This window comes from Sander lucioperca, chromosome 10 (genome assembly GCF_008315115.2).
Source record: "Sander lucioperca isolate FBNREF2018 chromosome 10, SLUC_FBN_1.2, whole genome shotgun sequence".
Taxonomy (NCBI): domain Eukaryota; kingdom Metazoa; phylum Chordata; class Actinopteri; order Perciformes; family Percidae; genus Sander; species Sander lucioperca.
Window position 1 is genome coordinate 9,623,073 of NC_050182.1, and position 25,033 is coordinate 9,648,105.

Below are 25,033 nucleotides of genomic sequence, written 5' to 3' on the forward strand. Positions count from 1 at the left end.
ACAGAAATAAGTGCTGTAGAAAGAGTGGTGAAATTACAAAAAAATAAATACTTTAACTTACTTAAAGTATGACGATTGTCTATTTGCTCCTCTCTATGTCTGCTTTCATCAGCTGGTGAGTTGACATAGTGCTCTCCCTCCATTCTTCTTACAGTGACAGTCTTGACCCAACAGTTATTTGTCCTTTAAATTGTCTCTGTGATTGTAGCCTGGTAGTCTGGTGTTCGTGTGGGTGTGTGTTTGGGTGTATGAGTTCATCATTGTCTATTTATGCCAACTGATTATGATGCAACAGACAGAGTTGACTAAACCAATAAAATCATTGGTATTCACCTTATTCAGCCCCAACTATTTTTAAAATTTCTTGTCTTCCGCTTTGTCTTTAAAGTGCCCATATTATGAAAAAATCACTTTTTCTGGGATTTGGGGTGTTATGTTGTGTCTCTGGTGCTTCCACACACATACAAACTTTGATACAAATCCACCCATGCTGTTTAGAGTGAGATACAGTTTCTGAATGTGTCCTGCCTTCAGTCTCTGGGTGAGCTGTTCAAAATCGGCACGGCTTGTGACGTCACAAGCCGAAACGAGCAGGCTAACCGCAACCATTAGCTCGTAGCGTTAGCATGCTAACACTATGGCTAACGCTAGCATGCTAACGCTAGCATGCTAACGCTAGCATGCTACCTCGTTCTCAATAGCAAAGCACTGCTACAACACACACAAGTTCACCATAATCTACAAAAGAACTACTTACATGTGCGCCCTCATTTAGAAGTCTCCCAGCTAATCCTGCCTTGTAACTGACCAAAGTTGTAGAAACAGCCTTTCTTTTACTGTCTATGGAGCTAGCTAGCTGACATGATCTACATCTGAGCTACTGGGCATGTGCAGTGCAATCAAAGATAGTACAGAAGAAGAAGAAGAAAAGAGGTCTCACTCTGTAGCTAAAACAGAGACCAGGTGAAAAGAGGATCTGCAGCAGTGAGAGAGAGCGGTGCAGTACAACACAAATATGGTGTTTTTTGAAAATTAAACCATGTAAACCTATTCTGGTACAACCTTAAAATACAATTATGAACCTGAAAATGAGCATAATATGGCTGCTTTAAACTTCCGGTCGGCTAGCTACGGCTAGTTAGCTACGTTGAAAAACCCGGCGAATTAGGATGGAGAGGCTAAGGTGGGATGAGACGAAAAGCAACATTAAAAGGTCAAATGGAGGGATTATACTTCGTCACCCGAGGCTAATGAACTCCACCGAGTGGGTAGATGACATGTGGCGGTGGCTTCAGGTGTCAAATGGGGATATTTTTTATTATTTAGAGCTATCGATGGGCGTCGATGGGCCGGCCATGAAGAATTAGGAGTAACATATCCCAACCATTTCTCGGGGTATGGGTGTTGGTCTGATGGTCTGCCATCCACAAAATGAAAAGAACAGACGTAAGGCTTTTTCGGAGGTTTCTTCAAGTTTAGCGCCTTCAACCACATACGCCGGTCCTCATCGCTGGATGGCGAGGATAAAGATTAAAAGCTGCCCCACAACATTCTGCCCTGGTTTTCCCATAGACAACACAGTATTGTTGCAAGGATACCCATCTGTTAATCCACTTTTTATGACAGCCCTGCACCGAACACATAATGCTGGACATCTTCACTAAAATAGCTAATGTGCCAATGTACTGCAATGGACAGAGTTGCTCATCCGGAAGTTCGAAGACAAAACGGAACAAACATGGTGCCCTCCTTGCTGACGCGCGGACCATTCACTCCTCCTCCAAATTGAGACTTTGCACGTTCAGTAAACAACTTTCTATCACCAGCAGATGCAACGTGTTTCCATCTACAGTCTTTACTTTCACACACTATGAGCGTGTTGAAGCTCTATGTCTGGACAAAAGGATACAGGAAGTCATGCTATTTATGTGTCTGGTTTATTGATAAGACACAGCAGAAGGTAGAAGAACTTGCTACTCAGCATCAGCAGGTTCCCTCACAGAAAGTTCTTGGAGAAAAAGACAACACAATAACTTCTCATGTCACTTAACAAGTGATCACTGATCAAATTAGCTGCTAACGCCACAGCTAATTGTTGGAGCAGATGCCAAGGCGTTAAACCAATATGAGGTTGACATTTGTGGTTGTTAGTTAGATGTATTGGATGGATTGACAAGATATGTGGTACTAGGGATGCAATTTGTGATTTTTTTTTCATTGTTGATTAATCTGTCGATTATTTTCTCGATTAGTTGATTGGTATACAAAATGTCAGAAAATGGTGAAAAATGTCCAAAGCCCAAGATGACGTCCTCAAATGTCTTCAAATGTTTTGTCCACAACTCAAATATATTTAGTTTACTGTAACAGAGAATTAAAGAAACTAGAAAATATTCACATTTAACAAGCTGGAATCAGAGGATTTTGACAACTTTTTCTTAGTCTATATCTATGACGTTCCACTTCCGGGATTGCTCTGTTGCCGCCGGAAATTACGTTACCTTCCACTTTCTTTGTGTTGGAATTTTAAACTCTGGTGGATTTCTGAGGACTATGGTTAACTGCTCCTCAGATCTCTGCAGGGTAAATCCAGACAGCTAGCTAGACTATCTGTCCAATCTGAGTTTTCTGTTGCACGACTAAAACAACTTTTGAACGTACACGTTCCACCAAAACAAGTTCCTTCCCGAGACTATTTTGCAGTGGCACCGTGGCTCCATCCGGCGCTTAGCGCTACCCAAGACGATTGTGATTGGTTTAAAGAAATGCCAATAAACCAGAGCACATTTTTCTCTCATCCAGAAATGCTGTGTGGACTAGACAAAGAGAGACTTACTTTTTCTTAAAGGATTACTCAAACCCATAATCAAAATAGTTGAACAAGTCGATGTTTTTGAATACCTTGGCACAAAGATGGACACATCTCTGTCTTTCTCACAGCTCGCAGACAGTGTATTAGAAAGCCCAGCAGCGCCTACACCTGTTGAGAAAACGTAGAACTTTTAGTGTTAGCAAGGACAATTTAACTGTGGTTTACCGGTCACTCGTTGAATCCATACTCACTTTCAATATCTCAGCCTGGTAAATTGCCCTCACCATCCAACACAAAACAAAACAGAGTCCCATTTTATCCCAATTGTACTCTGTTTCTGAATGTATCGTTTATGTTCTTATATGTATTTTATGCAATTTGAGCCTGCCCTATCAAAGACAGATTTCTGTCACTCATGATAGATAAAGTTTTCTTATCTTATCATGGCGATTTATTTAATAGTTGACAACTAATCGATTAATCTATGCAGCTCCATTTGTGTTACCCTAAGCATGAATTGTAATAACTTTGGTGATCCACTGAGTTATCATCAGATCAACATTTCAATTTGTCCAAGACTTTGGTTTAAAACCAAATACCATCAAAACTATGATATTCCCATCAGCCTCAGCTGTACTTTAAATGTTTGCACATTTTCATATCAAACTGAGATGCATTTAGTCTTGTTTATACAGTTATATACAATAATACAACTAAGCAGTACTGGTCAGCTTTGGCTGCTATTGGTTTTGTTTTCATTTTTGAAGAGATGTGTAAATGAAATACAGATTTAAACATTATTTTGTTAACTCTTTGACATCCCATGTGGTACCAATATTATTTAAAGTTTTGCTCTGTTAATAAGTGCATACAAATGATTAATTCAAGAACACGAGTTAATCATTTTTGCACACAATTATTATATTTTTGTCTGTGTGAACTTTCTGTGCTTTATCAAATACAAAACCCATTCAATACAAAATGTCAACACCAAAGTGAGTTCTAAAATACTCATTTTACCTTTTTAAATAATTGTGTTTGGGCCTTACAGAACTGACTTCTAACTGACTCACAAACACATTTAGCTGCATATTTTCCACAAAGGGGAGCTGTTTGCATTCATCATTAGTGAAGAAGAGATGTTGGCTGTCACTCACTGACTACATGTACCCAAACAGGATGTCGTCATGGCTGAAAATAAAATCCTTTTGATGGAAGGAAGAGTATCTTCTCACCTACTGCAAAAATACATCAGCTATATGTTGCATCAGCTTCATGACGCAGAGACTGAAAGTTGTATGTTGAAGTCCTGAACTCTTCAGCAAAGTATTTCTTTAAACACTGTAATGAGATTACCAAAATTGTGCATTTCATCAGATATTTTATTAAATTAATTTCAGTTTCTTCTAAAAACAGCATCCACACACATTGTCTCACTATTTTACTTCCCTTATGACTTCACATCCTGCATTAAAAGTATTTAAAGTGTTTTCTACTTTATAAAGGTTAGGTTCTAAATGTTAAGTTTCTAATTTTACTTATACTTTCTACAAAGTTTGGAGTTGTATAGTTCAATTTAACTTCAACAACTTTCAACTTTCTAACACACTTATGTCTATCTGTCGCCTCCCCCCTTTCATTACATATACAGTATGAGTCTGGACAGACATGGATGTAAACTGCAACTTGACTGATTGGCGGAGGCGACAGCCACGAGGCGGTATTTCTAGTTATCTTATGTGGCCTACGTAGCCCAGTCTTGTTTATGACTGCATGGATTTCATTATTTGGGTTATTTTTCCTTCACACAGAGAATCAAAACTCTAAAAACTATTTATTTTAAAAGATGATCCAGAACTCTTTTTTACTGACATTTCTTCATCAGCCAGAGACAAAACACAACATCACATAGTTAATACAACACTCATTACAAAGCACACATAAAATGGTATTCAGCAGAGCCGTTTCTTCTCACACACCCAGTAGCGTTGTTCTCCGCAGTTGGAAAGGACCCATTTCTTAGCGTTGGCATAGGCGCAGGTGACATGTCGATCAACTGACTGCTGAATCCTGTCACTACAAAACATTAACATGTCATATCATCTTGAACATACCACAGAAAATTTAAATATTAAACTTGATTATAGTTTGGGTGATTGTGGCACCTTGTTTTGACAGATGGACATTTCCTGTTTCAACAAAACTCTGATCAAAACATTTTATTTTTCTCGATCAATTGTCAAAGCACAATGTTGCAGTTTGTCTCTCTCTTTGTCATATCTGTTATAGCTTTAAAGGTGCTCGGATCAATGTTTTTTTAGATTAACAATTAACCAAATGACTATGTGTAATGTGAAAAGTGTCACTCGTAGCACCTCCCACTGAACACTTCCTACCCAGCTGGACTCTAACAAAGTAAGAGACTAGCTGTTAAACATAGTGGAGCATTTAGCTACCAAAGAGCCTGTTTTTTTCCCATTTTGCCATATCAACATTTACAGCATGTTGCGCTGTCCCAGAGTGAAACAAATCAAACACTTGCTGTGCTGCCAGCCATGCTGGTTCAGTGTCAGCCAAACACCTACTATGTGTTTACCTCACCTCACAATCTGCAATCTGGAACTATCTGCAGGGTCAAACTGATAGAACAGCTAGCTTGGAATTTGTGAAGTTGTTTCACCAATTGTCCAGTGAATATGACGCTCGATGGTGTTTTAAGCCCCCAACGTCTCCTTCCAGGCAGCGCTGCAACTGTTGACTTCAAGGCACCTAACCCTAACCCTAATCCTGGGCGTTGCGTTTTAACCCAAACCTAACCATAACCATTTCCTAATCCTAGTGTCTTCCAGGCAGCGCTGCCTGGAAGGAGACGTTGGGGCCTTAAACCACCGATAAACAAATATGACCGCCTGAACAACAGTCATGTGAACGTGAATTCATTATTTACTCAAGTAATGAATTGAACAGGAGAGCATCTCAAAGCATTTTCTCAAAGTTGGCGTTGCCTCAGCCCAGGAGTTCAAGCATAATCTAGTCCAGCATTGCCAGACCCTCCTCCACAGCGCTGCGGAGGAGGGTCTGGCTAGTCCACACAGCATTCTGGGATGGGAGAAAAACATGCTCTGGTTTATTGACATTTCGTCTTGGGCGTTGCTAAGCGCCGGAAGGTGCAACGGTGCCACTGCAAAATAGCCTCGGGAAGGAACTTGTTTGGGTGGAACATGTGTACATTCAAAGGTTGTTTTAGTCGTGCAACAGAAAACTCAGATTGGATATTAATATGCACAGGAATGGGGTTTTGATACTTCATGGTAATCATGTTATTAATAATAGATTTAAACATTCAAAAGCCTTACATATTAGTCAGTGGGCTTCCGTCCACCCATCTCAGTGGATACGACCGACCATTTCGTTGACGGCTCAAGCCGATCCACGAGTCTTGACTTCCAAAAGCACGGAGAGCATCCTGTTGGGAGGGATTTGTGATGAAGATTTGATTTGAATATGCTTCCTCAAAGGTAGTTGATGAGGTCAGTTCAATTCATAGGATAGCTCAAGACAAGAAAAGGATATATTTAGCCTTGCATTGAAATTGCAAGGCCTTCTCGAAAAACAACCTGCTTTAATAGTGCCTGACTGGATGCAGGAGAATGTAGCAGAAATGGCTAAAAAAAAAAAAAAAAGCATCAATACCTCTTCCCTTCTATCATTTAAAATCACAAGATGAGCTTCTTTCGCCACACAGTCGTTCTGGGCATTCTCCCAGGTCTCTTTCACAGTAGAAACGTAGTAACAGCTGGACATGTATAGCTGCCATCCCCGGGGACAGCCTTGTTTTTTTTTTTCTGCTTGTAAACAGGACAAACAGAGACAAGGCACAACAAGACAGGAGATAAGATTATGGTGGGACAGGAACCGACATAGAGGGAAAATCCTTTCAAGAAAATGGAAAGAAAATATGCAAAGAAATTGACAAATGGTTGTCTGTAAAAAAAAGTTGGCTCTAAAAAAGAACACTCACCCATTTTACAAAGCCTCATTATCATGCGTTCTCTTTCAGTTTGAAGCTCCGTTATCTGATCTTGTTGTCGCCTGAGCTGGTCCTTCAACATCTCATTATCTCTGATCTGGTCGGACTTGTTACAAAATCCACCTTGGAAGAAAAAGAAAGATGTTCCTTGTTTCGCTCAGAGCTTACAGCACACTCACTTTAAAAACTTTGCATTGAGCGAGTGAGAAAGAAATCAGATTATTTGAATGAGCAATACTGTGTTTTTCTTAACATTTACAACACACGGAGGATGCTGTTGCTACACTTTTGCTGCCAGGTTTTCAAAACTTCATTGGAGGAGCAAAAGACTTTCACTGTGCCATTTGGCCGGTGCAGGCTGATACTCACTTTGTTGGAGCCGAAGAGAAATATTGAGAGCAGACTGAATGATGCACAGCAGACCGAAGCTGACTCCAACAACCCTGTAGACTTTTGACCCTCCTACAGGGACAATACACACACACACACACATTGGAAATGTTACAAACAAATGAACCCATAAACACACATAACTTAATAAAAACATCAGTCACAGATGGCATACATTCAAATACCTTTCTTTCAGGTGTCTTTACATAATGATACAATGTTTTGAATACTATAATATAATATTTGTGTAAAACACTTGATCAACAAAAGAGGGTCAGAGGCCACAGCAATAGTTTTAGAACCATAAACTGAAAATACACACACAAGAAATAAAAGCTCATTAGTAAAAAACAAAACAATGTTCTGACCTGAATGGACATTTTCTCTCTTCTCTAAACTACTCCTCTCTCCAGTTACTTGTGAATTGATGTAGTCTGCCATGTCTATTCTTTTGACAGTTGAACCATCTGTTAGAGATGGCTACAAAATGTACTGTACTTATAGCCACCATCCACCTTTCCATAAATGGGCACTGATTAATCACTCTGTAGATTGATCCATCAGTGCCCATATATGGCTACTAATTTCACAATGACAGTTGTGTCACCAAACCACAGAAGAAAAAACATTGTGTTTTTTGAAGCTTTTTTCCTCTGACGCACAGTAAGTAATACATGTAATGTTTGTTTTTCAAGAGAATTTAAAAAGCAGAAGTCTGGGGTTAACTTCATCAGATTAGCTAAAAACCCTGGGAAAAAAGATGAACCAGTTTTGCAAGTCATCACTTTGTTGACCGATAACAAAGCCACAGCTTATTGATGTCAAGTCAAATGTATTTCTACTGTACAGTATAGCACATTTTAAACAGGTCAACAGGTCAATAAAACAGGTCAACAACAGACAACATGCACATATATATATATATATATATATATATATATACCCAGCCAAAGATCAAGATAAAATCAATGAACTAATAAACAAACATTGTACAGCAGTTAGTATTTAGCCTGGAAATCCAGACCCAAATCCGAAAGATTAGGGTCTGGCAATGAGTAATGAAAATGGCCCAACTCGAGGGTCACCAAGCATGCATTTGAAAATCTCACTGCACGCAATTGGATAACACTACGACCAATCACAACAACCACCAGTGGATTTTCACTAAGCCCCATTTGCTTAGCTACCAGCAGAGCTAACTGGTAGATTAAACAGCAAAAACGTCCTTCTTGCAAAGGAACGATTCGAGCGCCGTCTTCTGTTCCTCTTTTAGATAAAAAGCCAAGTCTAACTCGTTCATTATAGCTGCCAAAGCCGTTTCAAACAACTGGAGTTCATCCGTAGCTTGCAATGTTTACTAACGACTTCGACGTCACAGCGCTGTCGTCATCTGTTTAGCTCGCCTCTGGCCCGCCTATATGAGATACACCGATGTGATTGGTGCAGCTCGGCTACAAGGGCATAGTTAATGAGCATCATTACTGAATGCCAGAGTGACTCACTGAGCTAATTCAAATTGTGCTCTTGCGAGAAAACTGGATTTCCAGGGTAGTTAGTATTGGCAATGTACATTCAAAAGCCAAAAAATTAGTTTTCCCTTGAGCTGGGATGACTAGTAGAGGGGGCAGATCTGATGTGGTGGGGCAGTTTTGTCTATAAAGCCAAAGTTGTTGGCTTTATAGACAAATAGTAAAGTCTTAAAAAGAACTCTAAAACTGACCGGGAGCCAGAGAAGGGAGGCAAGTAGGGGGTTGTAAAGTCTGTTTCGAAATAACGAACTATGCAACTATAATGCATAAAAGGTTTTGAGCACAAGTGTGTTGATTAAGAGGTTTGTCATACTCCACCTCATTGCCTGCCCACACTATATTGTCTGTCTATTGCAAATGCAAAAGGTCTTCCAAGGGTGACTTCAAGGATATCACGTCCATATGGTCTTAAAGTTAAGTGACAAATGATGTCTGGATATTGCAGAGCAATTATGGTTTACAATTTTAATCTGAGGCCAATGTCTTTGATAAGGCCCTATTAATAATGGGACAATACACAATTAATTATTATAATTTAATATTCAATTGTGCAGCAAAGCTTTGTGCAAGCCCAAACAACTTTATTTCAAAGTCAAGATATCAAATAAGGCTCCATTTTGGGAATCAGGTATAAAATGATGAACATGACATCTCACACGTATTACATCTTATATTTAAGTTGAAGTGATGGTGCAGCAATGAAGAACTTACCGTCTTGGGTTGTACCATTTTAGTCTGTAATATTTTCTTTTTTTACTGTTCAGCAAACACACATTTTAAAACAACTCCTTGATACCCCAAAATTATTTAGATTTCTTATGACAACTGGTTGAATCACAATAAACTGATCAGTGAAACAGCGTTCAAGAAAACATGAAAATGGTATTATGCAATGCCATTTGGTGCAGAACAAAACTTTACAAAGGGAAATTTTATCTTAAAGTGCCCATATTATGAAAAAAATACTTTTTCTGGGATTTGGGGTGTTATGTTGTGTCTCTGGTGCTTCCACATTCATACAAACTTTGAAAAAAATCCATCCATGCTGTTTAGAGTGAGATACAGTTTCTGAATGTGTCCTGCCTTCAGTCTCTGGGTGAGCTGTTCAAAATCGGCACGGCTTGTGACGTCACAAGCCGAAACGAGCAGGCTAACCAACCATTAGCTCGTAGCGTTAGCATGCTAATGCTAGCATGCTAACGCTAGTATGCTACCTCGTTCTCAATAGCAAAGCACTGCTACAACACACACAAGTTCACCATAATCTACAAAAGAACTACTTCCATGTGCGCCCTCATTTAGAAGTCTCCCAGCTAATCCTGCCTTGTAACTGACCGAAGTTGTAGAAACAGCCTTTCTTTTACCGTCTATGGAGCTAGCTAGCTGACATGATCTACATCTGAGCTACTGGGCATGTGCAAGTGCAATCAAAGATAGTACAGAAGAAGAAGAAGAAAAGAGGTCTCACTCTGTAGCTAAAACAGAGACCAGCTGAAAAGAGGATCTGCAGCAGTGAGAGAGAGCACTGCAGTACAACAAAAATATGGTGTTTTTTGAAAATTAAACCATGTAAACCTATTCTGGTACAACCTTAAAATACAATTATGAACCTGAAAATGAGCATAATATGGCTGCTTTAAGAAAGGTGCTAAGTTGCTAGTGATCAGAGGAAATGGAAACACTGCTGTATGACTGAGCACAGAGATTCCTATCCTCCACCCACACAACAGCACACACACACACACACACACACACACACACACACACACACACACACCATGCAGACAATGCACCTCAGTGAAAGCCTCAGTAACTGAGTGCCAGTGTGTTGCCTCTGCCATTTTTAACTTGTGCTGTGGCCCTCGTGTTCATCTTTAGTGTAACCTTCCAGAATGACTTGGCTTACTGGACTTACGGTGCTGTTGGTGGTGACTTTTTATGCGTTGTCTGCTCAGGACAAAGGTCAGTAACTGCTTTGTATATGTGGGCTTCACAAATTCTTTGTTTCCTTGATATAACTGGTCTAGCTTGTTAAAATCTAATTGTTGTCTGTTACAGTAGCTGAAGGGAAGCTAAGCTTAAAATTTAATAAAAAACTTACAAAGTATCATTATATTGTGATTTAAAAGATTTTGGAATGATGTACACTTTCTTAATGTGTCTAGCAATTAAAGTTGCCTTACCAAGAGAGCACATTATATACATTTTATTCTTGATTTATTTATAGTAATTGCATGTTTTTGTACAAGATGTTGTGTGTTTACACTGAACATGTGTACGTGCATATGGTACAGGACAGGGTAAATTCTTATGCTTTAATGGACAACCTATGTGAGATGCACAGCTGAAACATGTAGGCGAGAGTAGAACTATGGGTGAAAATGACTTTGCTGCAGTGTATATTTGCTCGGTACGGTTTCTGCCAAATAATCATGAAAATAACCAAATGCATATTGAGGGATGCATCCTAAGTTAAAAACATTTCAGTTTTATGAAATATGTGCAGACAAAAACCTCAGTGCAGTAGCTTATACCGCGGCATTCACATTCATTCACTCAATTCATTCCTTATTACACATAACCTATTGGGTTTTTTAATTATTTAAGAATGAAAAAACAAAGAGAAAGATCAATCAGAAGTTGCTCTATTTATTGCTAAAATAATACTTGCAGTTTTGGGGGGGGATTCTCTGCAGCACATAAAGTGATGCACAATTTTCCAGTTTGTGCTAAAAAAAAACCTCAAGGAAGACATCACAGTCCACCTGCCCACCTTGTTAGATTGACACAAAGAACAGTGCAACATAAGGCAAACTTATTTAAAAACAACAACAACAACAAAAAGAATATCACCTGTTGCCTCTTTTTTTTTATTTATTTTTTTTATGTTTAGCTCCATTCTACTTCAGCTCACACAACTCAGCAGTGTCTCCGACCCAATAAACCCAAAGTCCAGCATAGAGCGGCTGTGTGAATGTGGTCTGGACTTTGTGAAGGAGAGTCATGGTTTCAGAGACGCTGTAGAAGGACAGAGTCCCTGCCTTGTGATCCAGGTACACTCCTACTCTGGAGGACTTAGGGCCTGAGAGTGAAGTTCTGATATTATTATGTCTGAAATTATAACTGATGTCGAAACATCCTAATGCCCAAGACTTGTCATTGTTACCAAATCCGCTTTCACTCCCTGTTCTGCTTATATCCTTGTATGCAACGGCTACCGAAATGCCTCCACTGCTCCTCTCCACCTCCCAGTAGCAACGTCCAGTCAGACTCTCGCTACTGAGGACCTGAAGCCAGTCAGTGAATCTGTTTGCATGGCTGCAATACAATTGCTTTTCTCTCATTACTGTAGCTTTTCGGTTCTCTTCAGATAGCGACAGCCCTGCGTTAACTGTGTTGGCATCCAGTGTGATTTGACGGTAATATTGTAGGAACTCATCTCTGGTCTTGGGCTCTGGTTGTGGCAGTAAAACATCTACCTCACTCACTTTTAGCGAGATCTTCAGCCCTTCCCTGAAGAGAATGTCTTGTAGTTCATCTCGGGCCTCTGACACAGCCGCTATCACATCTTCAAAGTATTGCAGAGGGTGAATATTTAATCTGGGTGAGTCTGTAGATTCACTTAGATGTGAGAGCAAAAAGTAATTATGTAGAAATTGGATGTGGTCATCTGTGTGTGTGAGTTGCTCCAACTCGGCGTCCTTCTTCCTCAGCTCAGCGATCTCCTCCTCCAGCTTCACCTGAAGCTCTTTGGCCCGGCTAACTTCCGTTTTCTGCTGGGATCGGATTTCTTCAGTCACCGTGGAGCTTCTTTTCTCGATGAGACCGACGAGCTCGGTGAAAATCTTCTTGCTGGCCCTCACTGCTTCATCAGCAGAGCGATTGATAGCCTCCATCTCCTGCTGAAGCACTTTGACATCTTTCTCTCTGTCCTGGATTCTGTGCTGGATTTTTTGCCGACTCACCCCGAGCTCCCTCCTCTTCTCATTCCTTTCCACTGCAGCTGAGACTGTGTCGTGGTCTTTGTGTTCATCCATGGAGCACAAAACACATATGGTCTGCTGATCGTTGCGGCAGAAAACCTTCATCACCTCGTCGTGGCGAGAGCAAAATTTCTCCTGGAGATATTTGGAGGGTCCAACCAGCTTGTGTTTTTCAAATGCAGGGGATTCATAGTGAGGCTGAAGGTGGAGCTCACAGTAAGAGACTCGACACATCAGGCAGGACTTGTGTGCTTTCAGCTTTCTCCCAGCGCAGAAATCACAAGCGACGTCTCCAGGCGTGGCATAGTAGCGATCAGCTGGAGCAACGTGAAGTCTCGTCTTCTTCAGCGCTTTCACTATATCAGCCAACAGGGAACTTATCACCAGGACAGGCCTCGGTGTGAAGGTCTGTTTGCACTGAGGGCAGCTGTAGATTTTCTTTGGATCCTCTTTATCCCAGCGGCTTTTAACACAGCTCATGCAGTAGCTGTGCCCGCAGGGAATAGTCACCGGATCCTTCAGTAGATCCAGACAGACAGAACAGCAGAGTTTCTCCTCGTCTAGCTGCAGTGCCATTTCACTTCCCAATAAACGTGAATATTAAAAAGACTCTCTGAGGAAGGAAGAGGGTGTGCTGGTCAGGTTTTGCTACATTCCAGTAAGAGGAGCGGTTTCAAGTCCTTGTTTACTCCGTGGTTTACAACGGAGCCTTGTTTGTATGTGAATGTTAAAAGAAACCAGATTGCCTTTGGAAGACAATGTTTAACTCAGTCTAAAGTTGGCAAAGAAAACTCTGCTGAGGAGTGCAGCAGGAACATAGGATCAGAAATGATTAGTTGTCCTTTCTACAGCCAGTAGCCGGGTATCTTAGTTAAGTATGGGAACTGCAGAAAACGGCAAGCCTGGCTCTGCCCAATGGTAACAAAGTCCACCTACCAGCACTTCTAAGGGTTACTAATTAACATGGTATATCTTGTTTGTTTAATATGTACAAATATTAAAGAGCAAAACCCACGAGTGGCGCTTTTCCTGAGGCTTGTGTGCCAGACTTTTTCTCGGCCAGGACTAGGAACTTCCTCATTGTCAGGTTGCCATTTGCCCCCCATCTCACACAGAAAACGGCTTACATGAATGCAACTTCTGACTAAATAATAAAGTTAAAACAAAATGGCAAATCATTCTAACTTGCATAGTTGCTTGGGTATCAAACCTGCAAAAAGAAAAGAGAAACAATGTCTACGTATATACTGTATACCGTATCAATCTTCTCAATCACCCAAAATGTCAAACAATTCCTTTTCATTTAAAGTAAGTCAATACGTTTTTAGACTGAAAGAACGTGGAAACTGCCAGATAACTTTTGGCTTTTCTGTTTTGTTTCCTTTGTGCTCTAGTTACCTTAGATGTCCGTTACCCTCCGAAAACCATCACTCCTGCCAGAGGCTCATCTGTGAAATTATCCTGCGATGCATATTATGACTTTGAGCAGTGCGGTCTGCTGCATGTTGTATGGTGTCATATCACTAATCAAAGCGTTGAGCTGACTGACCCCAGCAAGTACTTCACCACAGTAACCGAGACAGTTTCTGATGACAACGTGAGACGCAGACAGGTCGTGACAGAGATTCTCGACCTGACACCAGAGGACAACGGTCAATTCCAATGCAAGGCTGAATGCGATGAGAGTAAAGAGACAGCAATGGGACTTTTCATCTGGATCACTGTCAAAGGTATTTTCGTGTAAAAATACAGTAATTCTCATTATTGTAACGTTGGACTTACTTCATGCTATGTTTTGACATCATAATTGATCATTAATACAGTTTTGTAGGCACGGCAAAAGTAAATTATCTGAAACAAGCCCATAGTAAAATACACTGGCATCAAAGCAGTGTGGTCGTGTCACAGCTTGACCTGGCCACCACTTTGGGACAGACTGTAATAGCTCAACAACTATTAAATGAATTGCCATGATATTCTGCACAGACATTTATGTTCCCTTGAGGATGAAACCTACCTACGCTACTTTGAATATCGCTCCTGCAGATTGCATATTATCATTTTTAACTGGATGGACACTGATGCCTTGTTCTGCTCTATTCTATTCTCTTACAGGTTGATCATCTGATTGAGTTGGCTCTGTTCACAAAAGGATTCAGATCTTCCAAAATGCTGATTGCCCGAGGCTACATCTTACAAAATCATATTGAGATTAACCTCATCTTTCCTTCTATTTTAAGTGATTGAAATGATTTGAACAAAAGCTTTATTCCAAAGGAACTCCTCCTTTTTGTCTTTTCATATTTCATCATCTTTTGTAACTGCTTTTGTGGCCTTTGCTCAGCAGATTAAAGATCCACAATATGACTCTGCCCCTATGCTTAAAGACGTTAGCCTAGACAGCTTATAATTTTCTCTATTATTATCTTTATCTAACATCATCATTAATTGGTTTAGCTCCTGAATACTAACATGGATTTTAAATAGTTCTGAAAGCAGACGGTTTCTTAGCGTTAAACTGTATTAAAAGGATACTTTACCCAGTGTTTCCTCTATGTTGATTGGCAAGTGGCGGTCCACCACGGTTAGATTTTTCCCGCCACGGTATCAGAAATGTACAAAAAGTCGTCTATGATCTATCAGCAGTGATTGTTAGAGAGCACATCGGAGAATAGCGCGGACACGCGCTTCACAACGCAACACTCGGAGGAAAGGGAGAAAGAAAAAAGAGACAGGCTGTCCGGAGGACCCGGTTGAGATGGCATGTGTGCATCCTTGAGAACTGTAAGTCGTATAACTTATATTGTCAGTTCATTTAAGCCTGTATTAGTCTATAGTTCTTGCACATTTTTAGTTTCACCTTCACCTGCTAGCTAAATTGCACGTGGCTGTTGATTCAATACAACGCCCTTGCTCACGTTTGTATTTTAGGTGCATTATTTACATGCTGAAGTAGTTACACTGCATTAAGATACTGGAAGTGCCGGTGTTGCACCGAAATCTGTGACCCGTCGTGATCTGTGTCCCTCCTGTTAAAAGCGTAGCGCCTCCCTCCGTGGTTAAGGTTAGGGACAAGGGTTTGGTTCAGGTTGAGGTAGGGGGACACCGATCTCGATGGGTCACAGATTTTGGTATAACACCGGAATTCCATAACTACTAGAACTGCCAAGAGCGGACATTTTGACCGCCAGATTCCAAACTCCATAATCTCTCATGATAAATAGGCCTACCCAATTGCGATATTAATGCATGTATTGTCTTAGGATATCTTTAGAACTACGTAATAACACCGACATGTACATTTTAACGATTTTAATTATACTTTTGAGCAGTAGCCTAATATGTGTTTCAATAATTCATATCATGGCATAGTAGGCTAAACCGTGATTATTTCATACATTCATGTCCCGAAACATATTGGGGGAAATTCATTCAACATAATTCACAGCAAAATAACAATTAAAAGTATGTTATTTGAACATTTATAACCTAACCTAACCTGGCACTGCCTCCGTTTTGGTGTCTGCTGTGGTGCGCAGCGCTGTTCGGGCCGTGCGCCGCTGCCCTTTTTTTCCTCTATAAACTCCACTCTCAGCTCCTCTGCCAGTAGCTGCATGACTATGAAGGTAAATATGGTGCAAAACGGGAGAGCTTGTAGAATACAATGTGAGAACTTGCAGAACAAAAAATCTGAACTTGTATGTTAAAATTTGCACTTGTAAAAATTGAATTTGCACTTGTAAAAAATATTCACACACATGTGATCTGAATTTGAAGTCATACAAAGAAAAAAAACGAGAGCTTGTAAAAAAAAATCTAAACTTGTAAATTGAAATTTGCACATGTAGAAAATGTTCACACACCTGTATTCTGAATGTGAAGTTACAGAAAAAAAGATTCACAAATGTGTAGATTGATATTTACATGAACACAATGACAGCTGCAAACTTATAATGCAACATTTACTCGTTTACACTTTTTTTTTACTCTGGTTCATTTTCCATCACAACCACAACTCAGTGATTACAACCTCTGGAATCTGTCACTGCAACTTCACATATGTGCTCTCTCGCATCACAAAGTGGCCAATCTGCGCACCTCGACTTTCACAACACTCTTGGCGATACATTTGGTGCAAAACTAATTTGTACCTGTGGACTTAGGCTGTGGAGCTCTGAGCTAACAGAACGGGAAAAGCCTTCTTATATACAGTCTATGGGAAAATCAGGGTTTCTATCGCCAGATGAGGGACAACTCTGTCTGGCTTATTTATGTAGCATGGAAACTTGGTGGAATAGCATGCTAGCGTTAGCTAGCTAACTAGCAGCCAGCCCGCTTCTAAATAAATACCTTTTAATTGTCTAAACATTTTTAACAGTCAAACTAAAACACTGGCGGTGAGCTCCACGGCCTGCAGCCGCAGACGGACTGCTGTTACAGATGTGATTCAATTCAACATTTGTTTTTCATCATACCAGTCGAGGGCTGCAAAAACCAAACCACAGGACAGGAAACTGCATCGGAGAGAATGTGCTGTTTCAAAACCATGCTTAAAGTAACACGCACATTCCGATGAAGAGTAATACTACACGTTACATATTTGGGGTGTATAAGGGTGTTACAACGTGGAGAGTGACATCGCAGTTGCATTGCGAGCAGATTAATCGTGCAGCCCTAATAGATTCTGCCTTTTTTTTAATTTGTTTATTTAATGCTTTTATTGCTGTTTTATGTTTAAATGTTTTTAATGTGTTCTTTGTTTGCTATGTGAAGCACTTTGCAACTTTGTTTTGATAGGTTCTATACAAATAAAATGTATGCTATTAACTTCAGTGACATATCTCAACATCTAGAATGGATTGACACAAAATCTGTTTCAAATATAAATGCCAAGACAATGTATCCTAATGACTTTAGTGACCCCCCGACTCAGCAGAGTGCGTCCTCATATTTTGTCCCCCCAGCACAAATTCAGTTCAGGGCTGTTGCATTAGATTTTATAAGCGTTTGAGATTTATTTATTTTTTCCTATTGCAAAGACCTTTTTGACAGGAATGTCAAACAAGATTGTTTGCTTTAAATGTACATGTTGGGTTGTTTTGTAATGTTACACAGGGTAATTCTTAATAACCTGTTTGAAATGCACTTGGTCAAACATCAAAAAAACGTTTCTAGACGTGGTACTGTCAACTCGCGGTTTATCTGTCTGACGTATTGTCACACTTTTGTTCATTCGCCTCAGCGCCTCAACAGGAAGCCATATTCAGAGCGTGTTGCAAGATGCTCGGCACAGATGGGATCAAATAAGGGTCATAAATAATGTGTGCTTGTAAAAACGTTTTTTGTAGCTGTAGAATTATTTTGTGCGTGTACAAACGTTTTGTAGCTGTGGAATTCTTTTTTTTGTGCATTTGGAAAAAGGTTTTGTAGCCGTACGATCATTTTGTGCATCTGTAAAAAAGTTTTGTAGCTGAAAAAAAATAATTAGTTCTACAGCTACAAAACTTACAAGCACACATTATTTATGACCCTTATTTGATCCAATAGGCACAGAGCCTCAACCAATTCACACCACAGTGGTCTCATTTTACAGTATCATGTCACCTGTGCTATGAAGATTACATTTTATGCTACTGTTTTAGGGTAACCACTAACAGTAGGCTAACTTGTGCAATCTCTTTTTACAATCAGCAGAGGAGGATGCTTTTTCTTTTAGGCCGTTGTGTAGCACAGTCTACAAATCACAGAAACCCTGAAGGCTTTCTGCTCAAAAGACGTGCTGCTTGTTGGGTGTTTGTGCTTCAAAAGTCAAAATGTAAACCTTATATTCCTGTCAAATACTATGCTTCACATGGGATCCTGCTAATGGATGGTTCTGGCAACATTTTTTACTTTTACTTTCATTCACTAGCATTTTGAAAGTCTTATAACCACTGGATGTCTCTTCCAAAAGATTAAATCTAACTTCATGCCAGCACAAACAAAAAGTTCACAAAGCCAGGAAAACAAACTGGTTGATTAATAACAAGGACATTATTAAATATTTCTAATATTTCTTCTACTTTTTCACCTTGAATTCATCGTTACTCCAGGATCAAAAGAGGAAATGCAACAAATGTTCACCACTGATGACTTACCAAATACAAATACAAATACAAAATCAGCAATAAAATGAAATGTATTAATTGTATTAAGTCTCTGATGCTGTAGCAGGGCTCTGCTTTGGGCCCACAGACTGTACACAAAGTTTAGGAATCACCAACGTGAGTCACAGATGACAGACTGATAACAATCAGATCATAACACGGATGGTTCTCTGCACTGCCTTGCCAGCTGACCTAAGCGTGTCCGCACCTTGAAGCCAACAGCGCGCTCCTCTGGACGACATGTGTAATGTCAAACAAAAGATTACATTTAGGGATTATTTTATTGTCATTAAATACTGAATATAGTGGTCTCTTATGAACAAAGATTTTACTATGAAATATAACGAGCTGAATAGTTAGCTAATAACCAACATCAGGTCTCCCTCTACTTGTAGAAAATGTGATATTGCTGTTGATTTTGAATGTCTTTTTGTTGTGGGCTATGTGGAAGGGATTTTTTTTTTTGACATTCAGTAAAAGACTGCACACTGTGGGTGCATCCAAGTCACCTAAGGCTCACGACACATACTCTATAACTGCAACGCCTCCTACTGTTTCTGGCTCCGTGTTGGTTTCTATAGTTAACCACCACATTAATTCCAACACCAAAATGTTTATCAACTTAAAAAAGTGCACATCTTTGATTTTATTTTAAAGTTTGCCAAGGAAGAGGAGGATCAACGGAAGAGGATTAGGGCCACATGTGAAAATATGTATTGAGTTCTGAGTTTAAAGTCAGAATTCTGAGAATAAAGTAAGAATTCTGACTTTAAAAAAAAAAAAAATGTAACATTTAAAAAGACAAAAACATTTAATTGACAAAGAGCTGTGACAAGTAAAGAATTCTGACTTTAAACTCAGAACTCAAATACATTTTTCACACGCGGCACTAATCTGACAATCATCGGATGATTTCAAGACACCACCTAAAGTTTTAATACATTTATTTAGAACAAGTCACAATATTGATGTATATGTATGACTATTATCTGCCTCTGTGGTTTACAGCTGACTTTTTCTTTTTTAATGGACCACAGTCCACAGGATGTAACACTATGAGCATGTTTTAGACAAACTGTGACATGACACAATGCAGTTGAACACTTTTTCAAGTTTTAAAGTTAAAATCAAACAAAATTAAAAGGACTCACCTCATCCAAAGTTATTCCATTAACTTAACATGGGGGGGGGGATAAGGGGTGGAGAAAATTATACTGGAGGCAATTGAAATACCTGTTTGTTCAGAGTAGAACAACATTTGAAGGCTTACAGAGAACTTCTCCTGGTTATGCTAAAGGCTGATCAAAGTTAGTTGAGGGCCATGGCATGAATTGTAAATTAAACTGATGTGAAACAGCAAATACCATTCACTGAGATTCCCTATTTATCCAGCTTTGGTCCTTGCAGAACAGTCATGCTCCTCGTAGCATTTTGTGTTTCAATGGTCCACATAGTTTCCCATATTTCCACCTGTAAGAGTCCCAGTGTAACACTGTCTATCTGTTGGCGAAGGAGCAAAAATGCATCAGCTGATTAGTGGGATCAGGCATTATTAATGTCTCTTAACCAGCTGCATCTCACTCATGGTCTCAAGGATTCAAAAACAGCCGCATGTAGGGAACCAGGTGACGTTAGGGCTACCGATTCCCCCAAGAAATATTATTTTTCTTTTGTCATCCAATTTCAACTGGACATTTCAGTGTTCCGCGTGATTTATGAGGTAATAGATATAAGCCAAGTGACATCAGGAGCTCTGCGATTGGCTGGGCTTGGTGAACTTGCTCTGCAGGAACACTCGGGGAACACAAAGCCCTTCCTTTTTGTTGACCGTCTCTCTCAGGACGTAGTCGTTAGAAACAGGTTGGAGGCCCGTGTCCACAAACAGCTCGGCAAGGAACTCTGAAAGCAGACCAAAAAAAGAAAAAGACTGAGACTTCAGAAAGATGGGAACAATGCAGAAGGGGGGGTTACAGTGTTTTCTGCTGTGTCGTGAAATGTCAAGAAATATGAACAGAGCCTTTAAACCAAGGAACTATTTGACAACTGACTCTTGTGTGGAAAGATCACTATGTCCTTCCCATGTTGTAGATTCTGTACAAACAGCTGTATATTTCACATAATACCGCCTGTTTGGTTTTATTATTCACTGTTGATTCACTGTCAAAAACATATCTAATACCTCTTAAAATCAGTGAAAACTGGCTTACTGCTGGTTGGAAGCTCACCACTTAAGTTTGTTTTGTTTGGCACAGTAAAGTCGCTTAAAAAATACATATCTATCAGTCTCAGTGACACAAACAAACATGAAAATGACTTTAATACTTCTTTTTGTTTTGTCGTGTGTATGTGGGACCTGTTTTGAATGAGGACCAGCAATGTGTGGGGTGGGCGGGAAAATGGGGGCTTGGATGGAAGATGGTAGGGTGGGTTGGGGAAGGGAGGTGGGTTGGTAGGGGTGGGTCGGTATAATCAATAACAAGTATTGAGGGAAGCATTGTACAGGGTTCATACGCATTTTAACCGTATACTTTAATACTTTTACATGACTTTTTTGGCAAATTGCCATGACTATGATTTCCTGAAAATGAAATGAAATACATTTATTAATCACATATTATTATGCGGTGTTAAAAAAAAAAATTCCATGACTTTTCCAAAACTTTTCTAGGTCTTTTTATGTTTCCAAAACCTTTCCAGGCCTGGAATTTGCATTTTTCAAATTCCATAACTTTTCCAGGTTTTTTCAGAACGTATGAACCCTGATGAAACTCTGATTTTGATGACATTTTTTTTTCCATTGTTGTTGTTTATCATCCCTTATTTGATGTACTTCCTCCTGGTACCTAATCATGATGACCCACAGAAATTAATAAAAAAATAATCTAAAAAAAAAAAAAAAGACTACTAAAGTAATTTACAGACCTTTAGAGAAGAAGTAGGACCTGGTTCCGTCTTGGCGGACGTAGAAGTTCTCCCCCAGCTTGCTGCCGGCTTTAAACCGGAGCATGGCGTGGTCGTGCAGGCCGTAGTCCCTGAACAGGACGATGCCACCGGGCTTCAGCACCTTAAAAAGGAACACACCGACTTATTGGGACTTTGTCTTATTCCCCGTATCCCCCAGAGTTAGATAAGTCCATACATACCCTTCTCATCTCCGTGCGCGTTGTAGCTCTTTCCAACGGCTCCACCGGTAGCTTAGCTTAGCTTAGCACGGATCCTGAAGGTAATTGGTTCTAACTAGCCTACTGCTCCGAATAAGTGACAAAATAACCCCAACATGTTCCTATTTACATGTTGTGATTTGTATAGTCACAGCGTGTACAAATAACACGTTCACGTGAGACACAGCCATCTTCTAACCGTATATAAACTGGGAACTATATTCTCAGAAAAGCGAAGCATTTCTACTCTCTGTCCGGTGCTTCTCAGGTGCTGCAAGCATATCACTCCACCCAAGTAGCAGAAGTAGCAGTGCTTCACCTTTCTGAGAATATAGTTCCCAGTATGTATACGGTTAGAAGATGGCTGTGTCTCATGTGACCTTGTTATTTGTATACACTGTGACTATACAAATAACAACATGTAAATAGGAACATGTTGGCGTTATTTTGTCACTTATTGGGAGCAGTAGGCTAGTTGGAACCGATTACCTTCAGGATCTGTGCTAAGCTAAGCTACCGGTGGAGCCGTCGGAATGAGCTACAACGCGCACGGAGATGAGAAGGTTATGTATGGACGTATCTAACTCTGGGGGATACGCTGAATAAGACAAAGTCCCAATAAGTCGGTGTGTTCCTTTAAAGCCACATGTATGTTACTTTACACCATTTAGAACAGCTTGTAATCCAAAAACCGGATGGAAAGTTACCACCAGACACGTGCAGCACATCTAGCAGTCACATTAATGTGTGTATGTAAGGCATGGTGTATTTTAAAAGGAGAGAAGAAAAAAAACTCCCAACATTATTAGTAAGAAATGATCAAATTAAACTTGTTTTCCCAAAAGGAGCCCTGCACTGAGTCTCTCTCCCCCAGGCTGACTCTGCTCTCACCCTGCTGATGTTCTGCAAAGCCAGCTTCATCTTGTCAGGGTGGATGGCCGACAGGACGAAGATGAGAGTGACGACGTCCACGCTGCCCTCGGGCACATTTTCCCTCATATCATCTTTAGTTAAGTCACACTGGAAGGCACAGCAGCGCTCGGGGCAGTACAGAGGATTTTGCTGTCAACAGAAAGCAGATGAAGGTGTTTTATTTAGTATTATTATAATTAGTGTGTCATAAATAAGCCATCTAATCATCTGAGACTAAAAACACTGAGTACACTGGTCAGCTCACACATAAAAAAAATTCTGAGTGAACGTAAAGCCGTGTCTCACTAGAAAAGGAGCTCAGTTGACCTACAAAAGTAAAAAAAGATGACTTACAGGTATTTGATATAGATTTGATGGATAGATATAGATATATCTTACTTTGACAAATTCAACAGCTCGTGGTGAGAAGTCACAGGCATAAACAAAAATGTTGAGGTCATCCTCCAGCAGAGGGAAGATGCAGTTTCCTACACCGCAGCCGGCCTCCAGCAGCACCAACCTCTGGGACTCAAACTGCAAACCAAGCAGGACAAAGACAGGATAACAGTCTGTTTATCACTTATTAATGTGTAAACATGCACAGCTCCAAATGAAGAAGGAAATACTAAACGGCGGTTCTTATAGGGAAAATGTTTGCCCTTATTCCCACAGCTCTCTTCCACAAAATGCACAGTTATACATATAAGTTGGAAATGTAAGAAACTACATTGCTGATTGATGGATTATTTAAATGCCGAAATTATCTGGAGACCATGACGATGTTAATATGTCTCATTTTAAATTCTATCAAGTTTGTAATTTTGCAGCTAATCAAAGTCTCGAAAAAATTGAAATTTCTTTTAATGAAGTTTGGCGAGATGTTCTCCAGAAACGAGAAGAAAAAAAAAACATGTGTGGGGGCTATTTTAACCCAAACAAAGTAATGACAGTTAATACAACTCATTACTTAAACAATTATAATGGTAAAATAATTTCAACTGGGGTTTAATGGGACAAAATTCGATACATTTTGGTTTCTGGGCAATATATCGATATGGTGATATGTGACTAGATATCATCTTAGATTTTGGATATCGTAATATCGTGATATGACATAAGTGTTGTCTTTTACTGGTTTTACGAGCTGCATTACAGTAAAGTGATGTCATTTTCTGAACTTAACCAGACTGTTCTAGCTGTTCTGTTACTTATTTGCCTTTACCCACTTAGTCATTATAGTCACATTACTGATGATTATTTATCACAAACCTCCTTATGTAAATATTTTGGGAAAGCAATAATTGTCAAACCTACAATATCTTTGCAATATCGATATCGAAGTAGTTGGTCAAAAATATCGTGATATTTGATTTTCTCCATATCGCCCAGCCCTAGGTAGTAGTGTTCCTGGCTTTCACATGCAAATGTAGAGAGTGGCGCCCTGCCTCCTTCCTTACCTCTCTGCAAGCCTTGAGCTCTTCAAATTCTCTGGTGGTCCAGTGTCTGTCCTTGAAGAAATTTGTCGTGTTTCTTTTGTAAAACAAGTCCCAGTTTTTCTGCGCCTCTTTCTCCAACTTCATCAGTTTGAAGTCGGACACCAGAGCCCGCTCACCGCCGAGTCTGTCCAGCTCCTCCGCGGTTAAAACTCTGGCGGTGGAGGTTTTGGTCTGCCCGGGGACACATGAAGTTATGTCGTCTTTTAACGCCAGGTTTTCTTCAGGAGATGTTGTTTTAATATCACCTGGGAAACTTTCATTTGTTGACAGCGCCATGGTGATGCTATAAGAAGTCTCGGGATTAGCCGCCTCCTCTTGTCAGTACCGTTACTTCCTTATAGGAAAACAAACGACGCAACAAGGTTTACAACTTCTGTTATTTTAAAAAACTAAAATCAACGTAGTTTAAAAAAATATCTTGCACGATATTGGATTTTTCCACATTTGACGTCCATCTTGTGCGTTACTTAAATTCTTCCGTGTAGCATTCACAATTGGTTCCTTTTCTTTCCGTGGATTCCGCTCGTTACCCACTGAAAAAAAATACAATGCACATCATCACGTTATAGCATAG

The 25,033-nt window shown here is 39.9% G+C and overlaps 2 protein-coding genes across 3 annotated transcripts; both read right to left on the bottom strand.

The window, feature by feature from the left end:
• Window positions 1-4,673: 4,673 nt before the first annotated feature.
• On the bottom strand, window positions 4,674-7,838 carry LOC116049120 (C-type lectin domain family 2 member B-like). Of its 2 annotated transcripts, none has more exons than XM_036006776.1 (6): window positions 7,601-7,838; window positions 7,212-7,304; window positions 6,834-6,965; window positions 6,506-6,660; window positions 6,169-6,278; window positions 4,674-4,888 (listed from the first exon to the last, which is right to left on the bottom strand). In XM_036006776.1, the coding sequence occupies exons 1-6, from the start codon at window positions 7,671-7,673 to the stop codon at window positions 4,765-4,767; spliced, it is 687 nt and encodes a 228-aa protein (XP_035862669.1). In that variant the 5' UTR covers window positions 7,674-7,838; the 3' UTR covers window positions 4,674-4,764. The 2 variants fall into 2 exon arrangements, with proteins under 2 accessions (XP_035862669.1, XP_035862670.1); XM_036006777.1 differs by having other exon boundaries at window positions 6,506-6,657; window positions 7,601-7,837.
• An 11,979-nt stretch (window positions 7,839-19,817) lies between these two features.
• Window positions 19,818-24,970, bottom strand: mettl6 (methyltransferase like 6). Its single transcript, XM_031298516.2, has 5 exons — window positions 24,421-24,970; window positions 23,363-23,497; window positions 22,943-23,113; window positions 21,813-21,954; window positions 19,818-20,789 (listed from the first exon to the last, which is right to left on the bottom strand). The coding sequence occupies exons 1-5, from the start codon at window positions 24,733-24,735 to the stop codon at window positions 20,635-20,637; spliced, it is 918 nt and encodes a 305-aa protein (XP_031154376.1). The 5' UTR covers window positions 24,736-24,970; the 3' UTR covers window positions 19,818-20,634.
• Between the last annotated feature and the right edge of the window lie 63 nt (window positions 24,971-25,033).

What these genes read in the sequence shown, in the direction of transcription:
- LOC116049120 (XM_036006776.1), bottom strand. Translation starts at nt 7,673, where the DNA reads ATGGCAGACTACATCAATTCACAAGTAACTGGAGAGAGGAGTAGTTTA. An exon ending in TAAATGATAGAAGGGAAGAG is followed by an intron (nt 6,279 to 6,505) that starts GTATTGATGCTT and finishes CCCTCCCAACAG; the next exon opens with GATGCTCTCCGTGCTTTTGG. An exon ending in GGAAGCCCACTGACTAATAT is followed by an intron (nt 4,889 to 6,168) that starts GTAAGGCTTTTG and finishes AATGTTTTGTAG; the next exon opens with TGACAGGATTCAGCAGTCAG.
- mettl6 (XM_031298516.2), bottom strand. Translation starts at nt 24,735, where the DNA reads ATGGCGCTGTCAACAAATGAAAGTTTCCCAGGTGATATTAAAACAACA. An exon ending in CTTTGCAGAACATCAGCAGG is followed by an intron (nt 21,955 to 22,942) that starts GTGAGAGCAGAG and finishes TTCCTTTTTAAG; the next exon opens with GTGCTGAAGCCCGGTGGCAT. An exon ending in GTCCTACTTCTTCTCTAAAG is followed by an intron (nt 20,790 to 21,812) that starts GTCTGTAAATTA and finishes GTCTGCTTTCAG; the next exon opens with AGTTCCTTGCCGAGCTGTTT.